At 44.6% G+C, this 16,428-nt stretch overlaps 1 protein-coding gene across 7 annotated transcripts in view; it reads right to left on the bottom strand.

Moving 5' to 3' along the window:
* Positions 1-16,428, bottom strand: part of LOC132387535 (NACHT, LRR and PYD domains-containing protein 3-like) — a 52,675-nt gene that overhangs the window by 34,115 nt on the left and 2,132 nt on the right. For 2 of the 7 annotated variants that reach the window (XM_059959906.1, XM_059959905.1), the window contains exons 2-5: positions 13,832-14,008; positions 9,511-9,729; positions 6,802-7,053; positions 5,072-5,245 (exon numbers count right to left, since the gene is read on the bottom strand). In XM_059959906.1, coding sequence (XP_059815889.1) covers positions 5,072-5,245; positions 6,802-7,053; positions 9,511-9,729; positions 13,832-14,008 — 822 coding nt within the window. Of the gene's footprint in view, positions 1-5,071; positions 5,246-6,801; positions 7,054-9,510; positions 9,730-13,831; positions 14,009-15,296; positions 15,427-16,428 lie in introns of all 7 variants that reach the window. The other 5 variants (XM_059959909.1, XM_059959910.1, XM_059959908.1 and 2 more) reach the window with 4 other exon arrangements.

The following is a 16,428-nucleotide window of genomic DNA, read 5'->3' as shown; positions in this document are numbered from 1 at the left end:
CATCCGGTCTCTCAAACACTATCCCTCGACTTATGAAAGCTAACTCTCCATAAGCTTTCTTAACTGTCATATCTACCTGTCAGGCAACTTTCAGGGATCTGTGGACACGTACCCTCAGATCCCTCTGCTCCTCCACGCTACCAAGTATCCTGTCATTTACTTTGTACTCTGCATTGGAGTTTGTCCTTCCAAAGTGTACCACCTCACACTTCTCCAGGTTGAACTCCATCTGCCACTTCTCAGCCCACTTCTGCATCCTATCAATGTCTCTCTGCAATCTTCGACAATCCTCTACACTATCTACAACACCAACAACCTTTGTGTCATCTGAAAACTTGCCAACCCACCCTTCTACCCCTACATCCAGGTAGTTAATAAAAATCACAAAATGTAGAGGTCCCAGAACAGATCCTTCAGGGACACCACTAGTCACAACCCTCCAATCTGAATGTACTCCCTCCACCACAACCCTCTGCCTTCTGCAGGCAAGCTAATTCTGAATCCACCTGGACAAGCTTCCCTGGATCCCATGCCTTCTGACTTTCTGAATAAGCCTACCGTGTGGAACTTTGTCAAATGCCTTACAAAAATCCATGTAGATTACATCCACTACACTACCCTCATCGATATGCCTGTTCACATCCTCAAAGAGCTCTATCTGGCTTGTTAGGCACGATCTACCCTTCACAAAGCCATGCTGACTGGCCCTGATCAGACCATGATTCTCTAAATGTCCATAGATCCTATATCTCAGAATCTTTAACAACAGCTTTCCCACCACAGACGTAAGGCTCACTGGTCTATAATTACCTGGACTACCCCTACTACCTTTTGTGAGCAAGGGGACAACATTCGCCTCTCTACAATCCTCCGGTACCATTCCCGTGGACAACGAGGACATAAAGATCCTAGCCAGAGGTTCATCAATCTCTTCCCTTAACACGTGGAGCAACCTGGGGAATACGCCCTCAGGCCCCGGGGACTTATCCGTCCTAATGTATTTTAACAAATCCGATACCTCCTCCCCATTAATATTAACATGCTCCAGAACATCAACCTCACTCATATTGTCCTCATCATCATCAAGTTCCCTCTCAGTGGTGAATACCGAAGAGAAGTATTCATTGCGGACTTCACTCACTTGCACAGCCTCCAGGCACATCTTCCCACTATCTCTAATCGGTCCTACCTTGACTCCTGTCATCCTTTTGTTCTTCACATAATTGAAGAATACCTTGGGGTTTTCCTTTACCCTACTCACCAAGGCCTTCTCATGCCGCCTTCTTGCTCTTCACAGCCTCTTCTTAAGCTCCTTTCTTGCTACCCTATATTCCTCAATAGACCCATCTGATCCTTGCTTCCTAAACCTCGTGTATGCTGCCTTCTTCCATCTGACTAGATTTTCCACATCACTTGTCACCCATGGTTCCTTCACCCTACCATTCTTTATCTTCCTCACCGGGACAAATTTATCCCTAACATCCTGCAAGAGATCCCTAAACATCGACCACATGACCATAGTACATTGCCCTGCAAAAACATCATCCCAATTCACACCCGCAAGTTCTAGCCTTATAGCTTCATAATTTGCCCTTCCCCAATTCAAAATTTTCCTGTCCTCTCTGATTCTATCCCTTTCCATGATAATGCTAAAGGTCAGGGAACGGTGATAACCGTCCCCCAGATGCTCACGCATTGACAGATCTGTGACCTGACCCGGTTCATTACCTAATACTAGATCTAGTACGGCATTCTTCCCAGTTGGCCTGTCAATGCACTGTGACAGGAATCCATCCTGGACACACTTAACAAACTCTGCCGCATCTAAACCCTTGGAACTAATCAAGTGCCAATCAACATTAGGGAAGTTAAACTCACTCATGATAACAACCCTGTTATTTTTGCACCATTCCAAAATCTGCCTCCTAATCTGCTCCTCGGTATCTCTGCTGCTACCAGGGGGCCTATAGAATACCCCCAATGGAGTAACTGCTCCCTTCCTGTTCCTGACTTCCACCCATACTGACTCAAAAGAGGATCCTGCTACATTACCCACTCTTTCTGTAGCTGTAATAGTATCCCTGACCAGTAATGCCACCCCTCCTCCCTTTCTCCCCCCCTCTCTATCCCTTTTAAAGCACTGAAATCCAGGAATATTGAGAATCCATTCCTGCCCTGGTGCCAGCCAAGTCTCCCTAATGGCCACTACATCATAATTCCATGTATGTATCCAAGCTCTCAGTTCATCACCTTTGTTCCTGGTGTTACTTGCATTGAAGTACAGGCACTTTAGCCCTTCTACCTTAATACCTTTACACCCTTTATTCTGCTTCTCTTTCCTCAAAGCCTCTCTATATGTTAGATCTGGCTTTACTCCATGCACTTCTTTCACTGATCTATCGCTCCGGGTCTCATCCCCTTGCAAATTAGTTTAATCCCTCCCGAACCATGCTAGTAAACCTACCAGCAAGGATATTGCTCCCTGTCGAGTTCAGATGCAACCCATCTGTATAGGTCCCACCTTCCCCAGTAGAGATCCCAATGATCCAAAAATCTAAAACTCCTCAGCCACGCATTGAACTGCCATCTCCTCCAATCCTTACCATGACTATCACGTAGTACTGACAGCAATCCTGAGAACACCACCTTTGAGGTCCTGTTCGTCAGCCTTCTGCCTAGTTCCCTAAACTCACACTTCAGGACCTCATCCCTCTTCCTGCCTATGTCGTTGGTCCCAACATGTATCACGACTTCTGGTTGCTTTCCTTCTCGTACGAGGATGTCATGCACCCGGTCAGGGACATCCCGGACCCTGGCACCCGGGAGACAACAAACCATGCGGATGTCCTTCTCACGTCCACAAGGTCTTCTGTCTGCTCCCCTTACTACAGAGTCCCCAATGATGACAGCTCTCCTCTTCCCCATCCAATCCTTCTGTGCCACAGGGTCAGAATCAGTACCAGAGGCCCTGCCTGTGTGGCTCACACCTGGTCGGTTGTTCCCACCAACAGCATCCAGGACGGTAAACTTATTATTCAGGGGAATGGCTACAGGGGTGCTCTGCATTACTTGTCTACTCTCCTTCGCTTTCCCCCCTCAGACTGTCACCCAACGACCTGCTCCCAGCAGCCGAGGTGTGACTACCTCTCTGTAGCTCTCAGAAGAGAGAAGGATAGAGGCTCGAGGAGGAGAGACTGGGTAAGAGAGGTCAGACACAGATCCTGGTATCTAACAGCGGGTGGTGAGAGGCACGGTGAGGGAATCTGCACTGAGGCTGCACCCTGAACAGCAGAACCAGCCCCAATATCGTGAGCATCCGCGCCTCACCCCATTCCCACAATGTCCTGTCCCAGACAGGTCAGTGATCATATCTGTGGACCGGTGCTGTCTGCGGGTGGGGGCGCAGTTCGCAGGGCACTCCAATTCCCGTCTTGTAAAGTCAGACAAATGCTCGTCTCCCCACCCGAACAATGGTGAGAAGGGTGGCAGCAGTAGAGAGCCGCTGGTCTCTACTGGTAGAGAGTAGTCTGGAATAGAGATGGAGGACTGCCATTGTGGGGAGAGATTGGACGGCCGGGCCCTGGAGAGTGTAATGAGACAGAGACACTCGAATACAGTGAATACAAGAGCATGGATGTGTTGCTGAAGCTTTAGGATTCACTGGTGGGGCCTCATGCTGAGTATTTTAAATGGTTTTGGGCACTTCATCTTCGAAAAGATGAGCTGGCTTTGGAGATGGTCCAGAGGAGGGTGAAAAGGATGATTCCAGGAATGACTGGGTTATCATACGAGGAACACTTGCTGGCTGTATTCTCTGGAATTTAGAAGATGAGAGGGATTCTCATCGAAAGCTATCGCGTGTTGAAAGTCTTAGACAGGGCAGATGTGGAAAGGATGTTTCCCATGGTGAGGGAGTCTGGGAAAATAGGTCACAGGCTCATGATAGAGGGGTGTCCATTTAAAACAGAGATATGCAGAAATTTCTTCAGCCAGAGGGTGGTGAATTTACGGAACTTTTTGTGGAAGGCCAGGTCATCAGGTGTACTTAAAGCGGAGATCAATATAGGTTCTTGATTGGACATGACATCATAGGTTATGGGGAGAAGGCCGGGGAGTGAGGCTGTGGAGGAGATTTTAAAAAAAGATCAGCTATGATTGAATGGCGGAGCAGACTCGATGGGCCAAATGGTCTAATACTGCTCCTATGCTATAGAAAGGGTGCAAAGGAGATTTACAGGGATGTTGCCTGGATTGGAGGGCCTGCATTATGAGAATATGCTGACTGAACTCGGCCTTTTCTCCTTGGAGCAACGGAGGATGAGAGGTGACCTGACAGAGGTGTATAAGATGATGAGAGGCATTGTTCGTGTGGATAGTCAGAGGCTTTTTTCCCAGGGCTGAAATAGCTAGCACGAGGGGGCACAGTTTTAAGATGCTTGGCACAGAGGAGATTTCAGGGCTAAGTTTTTTTTACACAGAGAGTGGTGAGTGCAGAGACCTTCTGGTTAAGGTCAGTTCAGACGATTGGACGGTGAGTGAAAAATCAAAAATCAATCTTGGAATGAGAAGTATGTTTTAAGTAACTTAATATAATTGCCAGCAATATTTTCATTTTAGTGGAAGACATGATTGGTGAATTGGTGCAGAGCACAACTCACTCGCCACCCGTTGTTTCTTTCTTCGCGCCGAATGTGTCTATTTTATTTAGTTATTTGTTTGTCTGTTTATTGCACCGAGATATTTGTGATCGACTTTTATCAGTTATGTAGTGTTAACGACCACTTTTCCAGAAGAGGTGCTGTTAACAATGTCAGATTTCCTCCCATTGCCTAGGCTGAAACAGTCTGCTTCTGTTTTTCTGTTTGTAGCAGCGACTGTCCTACTTCCACCAGAGCCTCCAGGGAGGACTGAAAAGTTGAAATGGATTGTAATACGTTTCCGGGCTGGGACTGTTTGCGGCAATTATATTAGAATCTACAAGTAATAGAACATTAAACATACCCCTGAGGGAGAACACGCGCATGTTTCTTTTGAAACAAGACATGATCTGCGGTATCTAACTGATGAGTACCTGCAGTTAAATGTTGTTCTTCATCATTGTTAGACAGCAAATTGTCCCGTTCAATGCTATTGTCACCATGCCGTTTATGTTGCAACCGTTCATAACAACGTCTGGTCCACGCACATGCAGCAAGTACAATTGCGAAGGAAATCGGGATCCCGATGTATTGCCATAGCTGTGCTTCTGCAAATGACACGGATATATTTGATATCGAAACATAGAAAACCTACAGCACAATGCAGGCCCTTCGGCCCACAATGCTATGCCGAACATGCACTTACTTTAGAAATTACCTAGGCTTACCCATAGCCCTCTATTTTTCTGAGCTCCATATACCTGTCTGGGAGTCTCTTAAAAGACCCTATCGTTTCCACCTCAGCCGGCTGCCCATTCCACGCACTCACCACTCTCTGCGTTAAAAATTTACTCCTGTAATCTCCTCAGTACCAAACATCTGTGCCCTTTTGTGTTACACATTTCAGTCCAGGAAAAAGCCTCCGACTATCAAGATGCTTTCAAGAAGGAGCTGGATAGATATCTGATGGATAGGGGAATCAAGGGATATGGGGACAAGGCAGGGACTGGGTATTGATAGTGAATGATCAGCCATGATCTCAGAATGGCGGTGCAGACTCGAGGGGCCGAATGGTCTACTTCTGCACCTATTGTCTATTGTCTGTTGTCTATTATCCACACGATTAAAGCCTCTCATCATCTTATACACCTCTATCAGGTCACATCTCATCCTCCGCGCTCCAGAGAGAAATGGCCTAGTTAACGCAACATATTCTCATAAGGCATGTTCCCAAATCCAGGCAACATCCATCCCTCATTCCAGAATTTCATGAACATTTATCCGTAATACTTCGAAGAAGTATTTACAGTAGACAAGGCGAGAAATAGCCAATGGGTTTAGAAATGCAGTTCTCATGCCCAGAGGATCAGAGGAGAAAAGGCCGATATCACTCAACATATTCTCATAAGGCATTTTCCCCAATCCAGGCAACATCCTTGTAGATCTCCTCTGCACCCTTTCTATAGTTTCCACATCCTTCTTGTAGTGAGGAGACCAGAACAGAGCACAGTACTCCAGGTGGGGTCTGACCAGGGTCCTATATAGCTGCAACATTACCTCTCGGCTCCTAAATTCAATTCCACGATTGATGAAGGCCAATACACATTACGCCTTCTTAACCACAAAGTCAAGCTGCGCAGCTGCTTTGAGCGTCCTATGGACTCGAACCCCAAAATCCCTCTGATCCTCCACACTGCCAAGAGTCTTACCATTAACACTACATTCTGCCATCACATTTGACCTACCAAAATGAACCTCCTCACACTTATTTGGGTTGACCTCCACCTGCCACTTCTCAGCACTGATTTGCATCCTATCGATGTCGCGCTGTAACCTTTAACAGCCCTCCACACTATCCAAAAGTCCCCCAACTTTATTTGTCATCACACCCCCAGTCTTTGTGACATCACAGCCCAAACCTTTGTGTCATCATACCAATGAAAAATTGGAACACAAATACAAAATAGAGTGTGAATTATAATCCACCCGAAGACGATTTCTGTTCATCACATATCTATATCGCACAGATTCTGATGCTCCGACTTAATTAAATAATACAGAGCAGCAGAATCGGATGATTTCCTCTCACGGGCTTGCCTGTCATATCTTACATCCGAAAGTAAATGGCACATAGTTTGTACAAAATTGAGCACAACACACTCACCCACTGCAGTTTTCTTCGCACCAGATGCTTCTCCTTCTCTGTCCAGTAACATTAATGTTCGACCTTTATCCGTTTTACTGTCTCCACTGATCTCTTTTCTAAAAGAGGTACTGTGAACAATATCGGACTTTTTCCCATAGCCTGCGCCGAAATTGTCACTGGCAAATTCTCTCCTCCTGTTTCTGTTGTGTTTCTTTTTTCTGTCTTCAACATCAAACATTGCAGGGGATTCTGCCATGGCCAAAGCAGACCCTTCAAGGAGGAGATATAAAGCTGGGATTAACTGCAATGATTTGGCTGGACTGCGTCAGTTAGCGGTAACAACTTTAGAATTACATATTCTATAAAGATGTTACACAACAGTGATTGTAATGGAAAAAATAACCACACAACTACCGGTGCTGTTTAGTTTGAAGCAAAATGAAAATCAGGACATAAGAAAGGAAAACAACAATTGGCGTCGTAACCTCTGAACAATAAATATACACAAATGATGTAATCATGATCTATGCATCGAATCATGAGATCAGAATAGCCAGGAACACTGTTTGGTTATGGTTAACCTACTTCTATTGCTGGGACTGAGTCTATAATGTTATTTTGTACCATTTTACCCGTACTTTGTATCAATTACCAACAGTGTTCAAGGAAGGTCACTGAAGAATTAACGACGAGTTCTTGCACTACACTAAGTTGTATCTGTCATGACCCAGCAGTCGACACGTATGACAGGGGCAGACAAATACAGAGAATAACTCGCATTTTTCAAATGAATATCCTTAACTTACACATCTGGGCCAAGAGAGGAGAAAGCGGACATTAAGCATCAAGCACCAATTTACAGGAAGTCTACACTAATCCCATCTTCTTCCCTCCACGTTTGCGTGACCTAACATCAACCAGTCCACGCACTCTTCCCCTTATTCTACCACTCACGCCTGAACTGGATCAATTTATCGAGGCTAATTCTTCATCCAGTAACATCTGTCTGCAGTGTGGAGATCCAACGTGGGTGACAAAGTGCAGATACTGTACTAAGAAATGGCCGGTAATCAGAAATAAGCTCAAATCGGTGTCACAGAGAGGCAGAAACACAACGAGCTATATACTCCTTGCTTTAGTGATTTTATATATCAGACTCTGTGGAATCCCTACTGTCTCCAGTTGGTTGACTTATTTTTTAAAGAACGTTCATGGCCATCCTAAATGAGCATCATTTAATACACAACGAAGCACAAAATGAAGAAGAACATATTGGAAATGCTGGAGGAACTTCCCGCGTCAGATAGCATCTGGGGAAATGACGTTTTGGGTCGAGACACTTCTTCTGGACTAGAAAGAAAGGGGGAAGACGCCAGAAGCCAAAGGTGGAAGGACAGTGAGCAGGACGAGAAAGAAGTTTACAGCTGAAGACAGGTAGTTGGGTGAGATAAGGAAGGAATCTCATAGGAGAGGACAATTGACCATTGCAGAAAGGGAAGAAGGAAGAGCTGCATGGACAGGTGATAGGCAGATGTGGAGAAAAGGCAAGAGACTGGAAAAAGAAAGGTAGCGGATTTTTTTTTCTTTTACCGGAAGGAGAAATTGATTTTCATGCCTGTATGTTGAAGTCCACCCGGAGAGAATATCCGGTATTGCTTCTCCACCCTGAGAATTATCTCATCGCGACAAAAGAAGAGGCTGCGGACTGAATTATCAGAATTGGAATGGGGACAAGAATTAAAATAGTTGCCCACCGGGTCCGCTCGGCGGATGGTGCAGATGGACTCGACAAAGTGATCTCCCCATTTATGTAGCATACCAGCAATGTGGAGTAGACCACATTCCGACCACAGTATACAAAGGACGACCCAAAGAAAACTTTATCCCTGGCATTTCAAGAAATTTGAGGAGATGCAGGTGAGGGGTTCATTATTGCTGGAGGAAGCGAAACCCCAATTACTGAACAACGAAGGGTTATGGGGAAATTACAGATAGGTGGAGATGATCCAATGGCCAAATCAGCCATAATCTTATTGAGTGGCGGAGCAGGCTCGACTCGCCAGATGGTCGACTCCTGCTCCTATTTCCTATGTCCTTATGTAAGGAAGAGGGCATCTTTCATGTCCTGGAATGAAACGCCTCATCCCTGGATCAGATGTAGCAGAGACTAACAAGGGGTAGGAGGAGGTGCAGTCAAGGTAGCCATGGAAATCGGTAGGTTTATGAAAGATAAAGGCAAACACTTTACCTTCAGAGTTGTAGACAGAGGGAAAGGGAAAGATGGTGGAGGCATCATGAATGGACCAACTGAATTTAAGATCAGGGTGGAAGATGGAGACAAAGTTAATGAAGTTGACCAGCTCAGTGTCGGTGCATGAGGTCAATGATTCAGAGGTTACTGTAGCGAAGTGACATTGAGAAGATTTATTATGGAATGCTTAAAAACGGACTGGTCTCCTTAGCCAAAACAAATTTGGCCACAGCTGGGGATTAGTGACACGTTATCTAAAGCAGAAATTGTTGAGGATGACGACTAGTCCAGCTGATCGCAGGATGTGGTGGTTCACACAAAATTAAATGATCAGCTGGGCATTCCATGCTGTATTTGAAAACTCGTACGCGCTCCGGCTCCACTGAACCAGTCGTACGCGTTGGCTGATTCACATCTGATGTTAATTACAGGGGCTTTATGAAAATGCGTTTTATGAAAATAGTTAGCAGACGTACATTCGGTTCGTTCTGATGCATCCAACTCATTTTTAGGGGCGGTCAACATCCGATCTTCAATCATTCTCCTGGATACACTACCGCCAGTAGTTTTGCCCACGATGTTAGAGACACCCTTATATCTTTCATCCATGTTAACATCTCCGGCCTCAACCGTTTCCCGCAGATGGCTGTAGGTTTCGTTGCTACTGTCCTGGCCAACATTGGTTTGGAAGACTACTGGTAGGACAAACAAAAAAAAATCACTTCAATACTTCGATGTACTGGGGAAATTCCAGAGTCTACATTTGCTAAGTAATTAAATAGAGAAAAAAAAGAACTGAAGAAGTGCTATACACGCAAAGAAAAACAGAGAAATAGAAAACCTACAGCAAAATACAAGCCCTTTGGCCCACAAAGCTGCGCAGAACATGTCCTTCCCTTCGAAATTACCCAGGGTTGCCTATAGCCCTTTATTTTACTGAGCTCCATGCACATGTCCAGGAGCCTCTTAAAAGAAACTATCGTATCCGCCTCCACCACCATTGCCGGCAGCCCATTCCACGCACTCACCACTCTCTGCATAAAAACCTACCACTGACTTTTCCTCTGTACCTACTTCCAAGCACCTTAAAACTATGCCATCTGGTGCTAGCTGGAAACGGCCTAGTTAACTCAATATAGTCTCATAAGTAATGTTCCCAAATCCAGGCAGCATCCATCCCTCATTCCAGTATTTCGTAAACATTTATCCATAATACGTGGAAGAAGGATTTAAAGTAGACAAGGCAAGGAGTAGCCGATGGGTTTAGAAATGCAGTTCTGATGCCCAGAGGATCAGAAGAGAAAAGGCCGAGTTCACTCAACCACTTCTCATAAGGCACGCTCCCCAATCCAGGCAACATCCTTGTAAATCTCCTCTGCACCCTTTCTATGGTTTCCACATCCTTCCTGTAGTGAGGCGACCAGAACAGAGCACAGTACTCTAGGTGGGGTCTGACCAGGGTCCTATATAGCTGCAACATTACCTCTCGGCTCCTAAATTCAATTCCACGATTGATGAATGCCAATACACCGTACGCCTTCTTAACCACAAAGTCAATCCGCGCAGCTGATTTCAGAATCCTATGGACTCGGACCCCAAGATCCCTCTGATCCTCCAAACTGTAAGAGTCTTACCGTTATTCTATATTCTGCCATCATACTTGACGGACCAAAATGAACCATTTCACTCTTATCTGGGTTGAAATCCATCTGACACTTCTCAGCCCAGTTTTGCATCCTATCAATGTCCCACTGTAATCTCTGACAACCCTCCACACTATTCACAGCACCCTGTAATCTGTTACATGTTTCTTGTTTCACCATGCTTTTTTTTTTGGTAATTGGTTTTTCATAGAGGCCATATGAAATCAGAACTGAAATCTGGTAGAAATTCGGGCAATTTTATTTTGGATATGAGATACCAGCATTTCAGAGGGAATGGGGCATTTAGGGAGCAATTCTTGCAGTTCTATCATTTTTTGTTGTGTGTTTTAAAAGTACCCAGAGACTAATCAGGAGCCAGTGCATGCGTACCTCTCTGCAATACAGAATGGCATGTGATGAATGCTGATTTGTGGTGGGAGGTCGTGTTATACATTCCAGTGGATGACATTAGAATTTCCATACTGGACCAACGCGTGTCAGGTTGCTGACTTTGTACAAGACTCCAGATTACATCACAGAAGGGATGCCACTGATATCCATCCCTTTGACCGCAATGAAAAGATTGTTTTACGGAAATTATGGCCTCTCGTGTTTTGACGTTCTGTTTTGGGGGAGCTGGGTAGGGGTAATCTATTCCAGCCTAACTCGGCCCAAAGTACGGTAAAAGCCTTAAGGGACAAAGAAATGGCAGATGAGATACAATGAGATACAATGCATTTTGGAAGAAGAAACAATCGGGCAAATTACTATTTATTCAAAAATCGGAAGTGCAAAGGGACTTGAGGATCGTGGTGCAGGATACCCTTAAAGTTAACCAGCAGGTTGGATCGGCAGTAAGGAAAGCGAATGCTATGTTGGCATTCATTTCAAGAGGAATAGTGTATAAGAGTAAGGAGGTGTTGATGAGGCTCTATGAGGCACCGGTGAGACCCCATTTGGAATACTGTGTGCAGTTTTGGGCCCCCTATCTTAGAAAGGATGTGATGATGTGAGAGAGTTCAGAGAAGGTTCACGAGGATGATTCCTGGAATGCAGGGACTAACATATGAGGAGCGTTTGTAGGCTCTTGGATTGTATTCATTAGAGTATAGAAGAATGAGAGAGAATCTAATGGAAACATTTCGAATATTGAAAGGGTTGGACAGAGTAGATGTGGAAAGGCTGTTTCCCTTTGTGAGTGAGTCCAGGACAAGAGGTCACAGTCTTAGAATTAGAGGATACCCATTTAAAACAGAGGTGAGGATTTTTTTTTCAGCCAGAGGGTCGTGGATTTATGGAATTCGTTGCCATATACAGCTGTGGAAGCCCAATCATTGAAGGTGTTTAAGGAGGAAATAGATTGGTATCTAATTAGTCAGGGTATCAAGGGATAGGGGGAAAAAACCGGAAATTGGAACTAGATGGGAGAATAGTTTAGCTCATGGTGGAGAGGCGAAGCAGACTCGATGAGCTGGATAGCCTACTTTTGCTCCTTTGTCTTGTGATCTTGTGACTTGAGCCTTAATAGCTAGTGGAGGAAGTGCTTTAAGAGCTGGTATTTGCCTTTGTAACATGTACTTAATTGGAATGCCCTGATTCTTAAAGTGATTTCCCCACCTGGCAGAGTATCTGTGCGGGTGGTATTTTGAATACAAGGTGCAAGGTAGATGGCTAATGTAAACAGGCACAGTATCCTGGGACGGCTGTGTCTATGCCAAATGGTGCTGTGTGGCTGGGCATTTGTGGGAATTGAATGGCAGTTACTGGATATGTAGTTCCTAGGCCTACCCGTTGTGTCCACAGGGTGGTGCTGTTGATAAGTGTATGCATGCCATACCAGTGCCCTGAATGGGCATCTTTCCCACGCTGGTCAGTTAAAGGGCTGTTACACGGGAAGGATATTTACAGTGATTGTCTTTGTCAGCATGGTACGGCCAGACCGCCCCAGGAACTGATGCCTTGCATTACCTGCTCACGAGTGAAGGCGGCACTTGTAGTATTATTGGTTAAGAATGCTGCACCTACATTCCTGATGGGTTGGTGAACAACCCTCACCTGTTCGATCATATCTCAGAGCCAGTGCTGAATATTAAGTGGTGGAACAGTTCACTGGCTATCCCACTGCAGGGTGGGGCTGGTGGCCTCGTTGGCTGCTGAGAGGTTGGTGGACTACTGTAGTATACTGAAGGGTGACTATTGGGTTTACAGTATTGGGAATTGTACTCTGTGTTTTATTTAAAACTTGCTTAAGAGTTCACGGGAGTCATACTAGTCTGAGGGTTGGATCATCACAACTTTTGAACTTTTGAAGGGTGGAGTGCCTGATTCGGACTGTCGAAAGTCATTTCCGTTGTGATTGGTTAGCTTGGACGCTTCAGCTACTTTACCATTGGTAACTAACTGGTGACCAGTTTCAAATGTTATGGGTACATAAATAGCACGTGGAAGGCGCTAGCTCGATTCCTCCATTGTTTCAGACATCACCATTGGGAAAGTATGGTCTGCGCGCGTTTTTAACCAAGTATATTTGCTGAATGTGCCTGTGTCCTTGAGTGCTCGGCTTTTTAGTGTCTGTAACTTGGGGAACATTAATGTTTTGTCGATGTTTTACTGTTTGTAAACAAATGATCAAAATAGCTCTTCGTGGAGACCGCTTTCTGTATCATTTGCCAGGCCCTCAAATCTGATTGAACCCTACACATTGGTAATATAGTTGAGAGTACAAGCAGTAAAAGGCTTATCAAATTGGATTTGAAAGGATGGGAGTGGTGGGGAAACAAATACCATTCTGAACTGTTCCCATATTCATCGCATGAAGGTCTGATCTTTTATGTCATTAAGGGCCAGCTCAACTACTCCAGCCTTTTGTCACATAGAAATATGACAAGCAGCAGAGTAGCATCCCGGAAGGAAAAAATGGATGTGGCCAGCGGATCCTGAAGGACGCGAATGCAGGCTGCTTGTTGGCAACGCAGATATTGAAGAAAACTGTAGATGGTTGCTGGAGAAGTTTATGGAATAAGAAATCATCAGAGACAGGGGTATAAAAGAGCTGTGTTCAGAGACAGTGGAATGAACAGTTGACTGTTATACATCTCAAAGAATCCTGTGGAATTTGCCACAGCGACCAGTTTCTGATCGGCTTTGTACTTACGGCTCAGTTCACGGTTGTGGACCTCAGCACCCTCTCCCGGGTCTGTAACGTCAACTTCCTGTTCATCGTCAACAGGCTGGGGTTTTGTCGGTGGACGTGCAACTGGTCCCACCAGAAGCATGAGCAAGACGAACTTCAGCAAAAAGCTGTGCTTGGATTTTGTCATCCTTGATATATCTGTTAACAGGAGCACGCACAAAATAGGCTGGTCAGTATTCTGCACAGACATTTGAAAAGGATTATCTACACTACCCCATACTTGTCAAACACACTTATACAAGAACTCACTGTGCCTCATTCGGTAAGATACCAATTAATGACACACAGTAGCACAGTACGTTTGCACGCCAATTTGCTGAACCAATTAACCATTATTAAATGTCTAATTAGAATAATAAATTCCATCTCCACCAAGCCCATGCACCACCATAATCCACTAAGCTGCACCCTTATCACATATCCCCAGGCATAACAATGCAGTACATACCAGAACAGAAAATGGAGTGGTCCACTTGGCCCCTTAAACATTACATTCCATTTACTATGATCATGGGCGATCTTACAAATCTTACATCTCATCGACTGTGCCAGTTCACTGTCGAGTTTTAAAAAAATTCTTAACACTTTATTTTTTTGTTATTATGGATGTATCTCTTAGATTTACTAATCAGTTATTCACTAATTTACAAACGTAATTCTTTATTGTACATAATGACATATTGACTTAATGTATCTGTTTTGTTAATCTTCAATAATAATTCATTAAAAAAATTTAAAGATGAGTTTAACTCCCCAATCGTTCAAAATCATTTGACTGCTCATTGAATGTTGAAGTGACTGCCATCTCCTGTGAGAAGACTTTGCTGAGCTTCTCGTAGCTAGATCATTAGTTACCATTATTATTACTATATTTATTATTATCATTTATTATGATTATTGCTAAGTGTGTTTTAAATGTTGCTGCTCTAACAAAATAATTTCCTACTCGGGATCAATAAAGCTCTTATTATATATATATTTTCAGGCTAATTTTATTACGTAAGAGTCTGGAGAACGTAATGAGTATAATAATTTCAATTGTATAAAGGAGCCTACTAAAAGAAACACAGGAAACCGACAGCACAATACAATCCCTTCAGCCCACAAAGTTGTGCTGAGCATGTCCCTATCTGGGAAATTATTAGGCTTACCTATAGCCCCATATTTTACCAAGCCCCGTGTACCCATGTAAAAGCCTCTTAAAAGACCCTATCGCATCCACCTCCATCACCGTTGCCGACAGCCTATTCCACGTACTCACCACTCTCTGAGTAAAAAAACTTACCCTTGACATCTCCTCTGTACCGACTCCCCAGCACCTTAAACCTGTGTCCTCTTGTGGCAACCATTTCAACCTTGGGAAAAAGCTTCTGACTATCCACTCGACCAATACCTCCCAACATCTTGTACACCTCTGTGGGCTCACCTCTCATCCTCCTTCACTCCAAGGAGAAAAGGCCGAGTTCACTCAATCCATTCTCATAAGGCACGCTCCCCAATCCAGGCAACATCCGTGTAAATCTTCTCTGCACCCTTTCTGGGGTTTCCACAGCTTCCTGTAGTGAGGCAACCAGAACTGAGCACAGTACTCCAAGTGGGGTCTGACCAAGGTCCTATATAGCTGCAACATTGCCTCTCGGCTCCCAAACTCAATTCCACGATTGATAAAGGCCAGTCCCTCCTTAACCACAGAGACACCCTGCGCAGCAGCTTTGAGTGTCCTGTGGACTCGGACCCCAAGTTTGCTTTGATCCTCCACACCGCCAAGAAAGAGTATTACTATAAATACTTTATTCTGCCATCACATTTGACCTACCAAAATGAACCACTTCACATTTATCTGGGTTGAACTCCATCTGCCACTTGTCAGCGCAGTTTTGCATCCTATCAATGTGCCGCTGTTAACTCTGACAGCCCTCCACACTATCCACAACACCCTGAACCTTTGTGTCATCAGCAAATTTACTAACCCATCCCTCCACTTCCTCATCCAGGTCATTTATAAAAATCACAAAGAGTAAGAGTCCCAGAACAGATCCCAGAGGCACACCACTGGTCACCGACCTCCATGCAGAATATGACCCATCTACAACCACACATTGCCTTCTGTGAGCAAGCCTTTTCTGGATCCACAAAGCAAGGTCCCCTTGGATCCCATGCCTCCTTACTTTCTCAATAAGCCTTGCATGGGGTACCTTATCAACTGCTTTCCTAAAATCCATATACAATACATCTACGACTCTACTTTCATCAATATGTTTAGTCACATCCTCAAAATTTAATCAGGCTCGCAAGGCATGACCTGCCTTAGACAAAGCCAAGCTGACTATTCCTAATGATGTTATGCCTCTCTAAATGTTCATAAATCCTGTTTCTCAGAATCTTCTTCATCAGCTCACCAAACACGGAAATAAGATTGACTGGTTTATAATTTCTTGGGCTATCTTGAATAAGGGAACAACATCCTCAACCCTGCAATCCTCCGGAACCTCTCCCCTCTCCCGTCCTCATTGATGATACAAAGATCATTGCCAGGGGCTCAGCAATCTCCTCCCTCG

This window comes from Hypanus sabinus, unplaced genomic scaffold (genome assembly GCF_030144855.1).
Source record: "Hypanus sabinus isolate sHypSab1 unplaced genomic scaffold, sHypSab1.hap1 scaffold_196, whole genome shotgun sequence".
Classification (NCBI taxonomy): Eukaryota; Metazoa; Chordata; class Chondrichthyes; order Myliobatiformes; family Dasyatidae; genus Hypanus; species Hypanus sabinus.
This window is presented reverse-complemented; position numbering and strand designations above follow the sequence as displayed.